The sequence below is a fragment of the Panthera tigris genome, chromosome E1 (genome assembly GCF_018350195.1).
Source record: "Panthera tigris isolate Pti1 chromosome E1, P.tigris_Pti1_mat1.1, whole genome shotgun sequence".
In the NCBI taxonomy this organism is placed as follows: Eukaryota; Metazoa; Chordata; class Mammalia; order Carnivora; family Felidae; genus Panthera; species Panthera tigris.
Genome location: NC_056673.1, coordinates 13,689,475 through 13,693,746, shown reverse-complemented (window position 1 = coordinate 13,693,746; position 4,272 = coordinate 13,689,475). Strand labels below are relative to the sequence as shown.

General features: G+C 38.8%; 1 protein-coding gene across 1 annotated transcript; it reads right to left on the bottom strand.

Annotated features, from left to right (window-relative positions):
• Positions 1–2,840: 2,840 nt before the first annotated feature.
• LOC102955952 (olfactory receptor 1A1-like) lies at positions 2,841–3,770 on the bottom strand. The gene has a single exon (XM_007076140.2). It carries the CDS (start codon positions 3,768–3,770, stop codon positions 2,841–2,843), a length of 930 nt encoding a protein of 309 aa, XP_007076202.1.
• Positions 3,771–4,272: the final 502 nt, after the last annotated feature.

The following is a 4,272-nucleotide window of genomic DNA, read 5'->3' as shown; positions in this document are numbered from 1 at the left end:
TTGTGGGGGTGGGGGGGTGGGAAACGCCTGGGTGGCTCAGTTGGTTAGGCATCCACCTTCGGCTCAGGTCATGATCTCATGGTTCCTGGGTTTGAGCCCCATGTCAGGCTCTGTGCTGACAGCTCAGAGCCTGAAGCCTGCTTCAGATTCTGTATCTCTCTCCCTCTTTCCCCTTCCCTGCTCACACTCTGTCTCTCTCAAAAATAAATAAACATAAAAGAAAAATTTAAAAGTACCATATATGGGCCATATTGGTGGCTCAGTCAATTAGGTGTCTGACTTCAGCTCAGGTCGTATCTCATGATCCGTGAGTTTGAGCCTTGCACTGAGCTCTCTGCTGTCAGTGCAGAGCCTGCTTCATATCTTCTATCTCCCTCTCTCTCTCTGCCCCTCCCTCCTGCTCATTCTCTATCTCTCTCTCTCAAAAATAAACACTAAAAAAAATCAGATGTGATTTGTGTTTTCTGAATAGGCCTGAACTGACCCAAGCTGACATACCAGCCATAGACTGTAGTCTTTTCCAGACGTAGTCAATTGATCCATTGTACATGTACCCGAACATTGGTACACGAAGAAATTTAAATTATAGTGTTAAAATTATTCTAGGACAGCATGTTTGACAGGATCAAAGGGAAACAGCTGAAACAATGACTTGACATACAGGTACAATAATTTTTATTTGTATAATAATCATACACATAGATTCTTATGATTACTGTAGGATTCAGTAGAAGACATTAACTTCCCTTGTCCAAGTTAAACAGAGGAATAACATGAGACTGATATAGAGCAGCTAAATGGTATGGAGTTCTCCTAAGAACCTACATTCTTAGGCCTTTTTTATACTCTCCTCTTTGGCACTTAATATTTCAGTAGGGGAAATATTTGAAACACCTCACGCTATTTGAGCTTACCTATAACAACAAAATTAACCTTGTTGCAGTCATTGTTTAAAAATAAGATTGCTGGGTTCATTTATTCATTTCACACAAATTTATTAAGTAATTATGCCAGCACTGTCTAAGTTCTGAATATACGACAGTGAACAAAACAGATCCCAAATCTTCACATTCTCATGGGTAGAGACAATAAATTTGTACAACAGGACAGCAAATTTGTATAACATTTTCCTTGGCCAACCTTGAGATGCCCTACATGAAATACCTCCATTTCCTCTGTGATTTGGTCGGCCATTCACACAGATTCATATGCATTTGTAATCAAAATCTTTTTGGTTGAAAAGAAGATAATTAGGATAGTTCTAACCCTTGGTGTTTTAGAGACCCAGAGAGCATTAAACGGTGAATAACATCATCTTCCGACATCCAAATTCTTCCAACATGGACAAATAGCTGACAATGTGAATTATCTATAGAAAACAATAATTTTGTATTTTTACTGGCAGTTAAAAATAGTAGATCATAAAACAACTTGCACACTGTTCTAAGATACACTCATTTCACCTCTTCAAAATGTTATCCTGTTTGGAAATATGATATTTAAGGACAATCATTTATAAATTATTAATATTTTGAAAAAAATTTATAATTTCCTCATGAACAGGATCAAATCATAAGTAGGGGAGTTCCTTATTGGTTATTTAGGACCTGTTGGATTAACTGTCTCTGTTTAGGAACTATCACCTACACATATCAGGGCTGATCATCCAGAATCAAAGTCTCATCTTCCCTGGGCCATACTGGAGAAAAAAGTCACATATTTTGATATTGCTCTTTTTTCTTCATTTATTTGGCACCCTGATTATTAATAGTGATGAACAATTTTATGTAACTTTATTTCATACTATAATTAATTAAATCAGAATTTTTTTATGTTAAAAACAAGAACTCAATGAGTGTCATTTTGCCATGATTTTAGGAAAAATCTTACGCTCTTTAGACACAGTCTAGTTTAATCAATAACACAATAAGAACAAAAAAACATCTACCCAGGTCATTTCCTTTAAAGATTTTACCAGATGGGTAAATAATGTCTAGTCTGATTATTTCTATTATCAGATTATAATTCTGACAGCAATATTTTCATTTGTTCATCTCACTTTCCACCAAGAATCATTATAAGCTTTGTATAATCAGTATATGCTTTATATGAACAAGACTGTGAAAGAGGTACAGTGGTATTTTAAGACCGTTCTTTCCCTCAGAGGCTTACAAGCATAGTAGGGGCAATTAGCATAATAGTAAAAAAAAAAAAACCTGACATTTGAATAGTGATTTATAAACTTTTTTTAAGTTTATTAATTTATTTTGAGAGAGAGAGAGAGAGAGAGAGAGAGAGAGAGAAACCAGTAGGGGAGGGACAGAGAGAGAGTGGGTCAGAGGATCGGAAGCGGGCCCTGTGCTGACGGCAGAGACCCTGATGGGGGACTCAAGCCCACAAACCATGAGACCATGACCTGAGCGGAAGTTGGATGCTTAACCAACGGAACTACCCAGGTGCCCCAGTGATTTATAGCTTTTAAATCATGGACTATTGTGATCCTCACACCCTGTGACCATGGTGGGGCAGATAGTATCATTCCTAATATGTTCATGTCCATGTTCATGTTCCTATAGAAGCAGAGCTTCAGACTTTCTCAATTTTACTCTGATCATTGTAGCTTATCTAGGACATGACCCATATATTCCCGTGCTGCTAAAAGGACAATAATGTGTACAAAGTGATGATTTTATAAGATATATCATAAGATTTCAGAGAAGAGGAATTTCCACGTGGGAAGGACAAAGGTGGCTTCTTGGTGGAGTAAGACATTGGAGCTAGATTTCCAAATGCACCTAATTGGTGACTCTAATTGACTGTCCAATATGACTTCACATTGGTTATGAGGAGAGTCTTTTTCTGAAGAGTTTCCCCAGGGCAGCCTTCATGTCCTGATTTCTCAGGCTATAAATGAAAGGATTTAACATTGGGATCACTGTCATGTACATAACAGTTACCACTGCATCCTTTAGGCTGTAACTAGACAGAGGGCGGAAATACATGCCCATGACTGTCCCATAATATAGAGTAACAACAGTGAGGTGGGAACCACAGGTAGAGAAGGCTTTGAGCACACCCTTGGTGGATGGAACCCTCAGGACTGTGGAAAAGACCTGAATATAAGAGATGATGATGAATAGTAAGGGTACAGAGAAAACACCAGCCCCTAGGTACATCACCTTCACATTAAAACGGATGTCAGAACAGGCGAGCTTGAGCAAAGGGATAGTGTCACAGTAGAAGTTGGCTACTTCTTTATTGCCACAGAAGGACAGACTGGATGTGAGCAGAGTGTGCGGGAAGGCATTGACATTTCCAACCACCCACGACACAACAACTAGCAAGACACAAGTCCGTGGGCTCATAATTGTTGTGTAATGAAGTGGGCGGCTGATGGCCACGGCACGATCATATGCCATCGCAGCCAGGATATAGCTATCTGTGTTACCTAAGGCAATCATAAAATACAACTGTGCTAGGCATCCTCCAAAGGAGATGGCTTTGCTGTGCAAGAGATGGTTGGCTAGCATCTTGGGGATGGTTACAGAGGAGAATAAGATGTCAACAAAGGAGAGGTTGGCAAGGAAAAAGTACATGGGGATGTGAAGGTGAATGTCAGAGTGAATGGCCAAGATGATGAACAGGTTTCCAATCAATGTGATGGGGTAAATGAATAGGAAGAGGATGAAGAAGAAGTCTTCCTGTTCCTGCTGACCAGTAACTCCCAGGAGGATGAATTCCAGGGTAGAGGATTGGTTGTTTTCCCTCATGGCTCCTTTGTTAAGAAAGAGGGAGAGGAATTCAGAATTATTTTGGAGTTGCCACGAATGTATTGATCTTTCTTACCCACCAGTTTTTATTAAGTGACCAGTAATCTTAAGGATGAGTTTACTAAACCCAGAGACAGCCCACATTTGTGGGAAAATATCCTTTTTGTTCAGTGGTACCGATCAACATTTAGCCCTTGACACTCATGTTTAAGAAGTGAGAACTGTGTGAATCAAAGATACCAATACTCCTCTATCCCAGAACCATCACTCAAACACCTAGGATTTAATCAATTCACAAAAACTTTTTATATTGTATGTGCTAGATACTTTGCTAAGCTTATGGAAAAACACAAATATGTGCAAAATACACTTTTAAATCCACTTCTTCAACATGTAAGACATAGTCCACTCTCAGGGACTTTATGTAATGGAAAAGCCAAAAATCACATGCATTTTTTTTTTTAAATTACACATGACAAAGGAAGGAAAGCATTTTGGAATC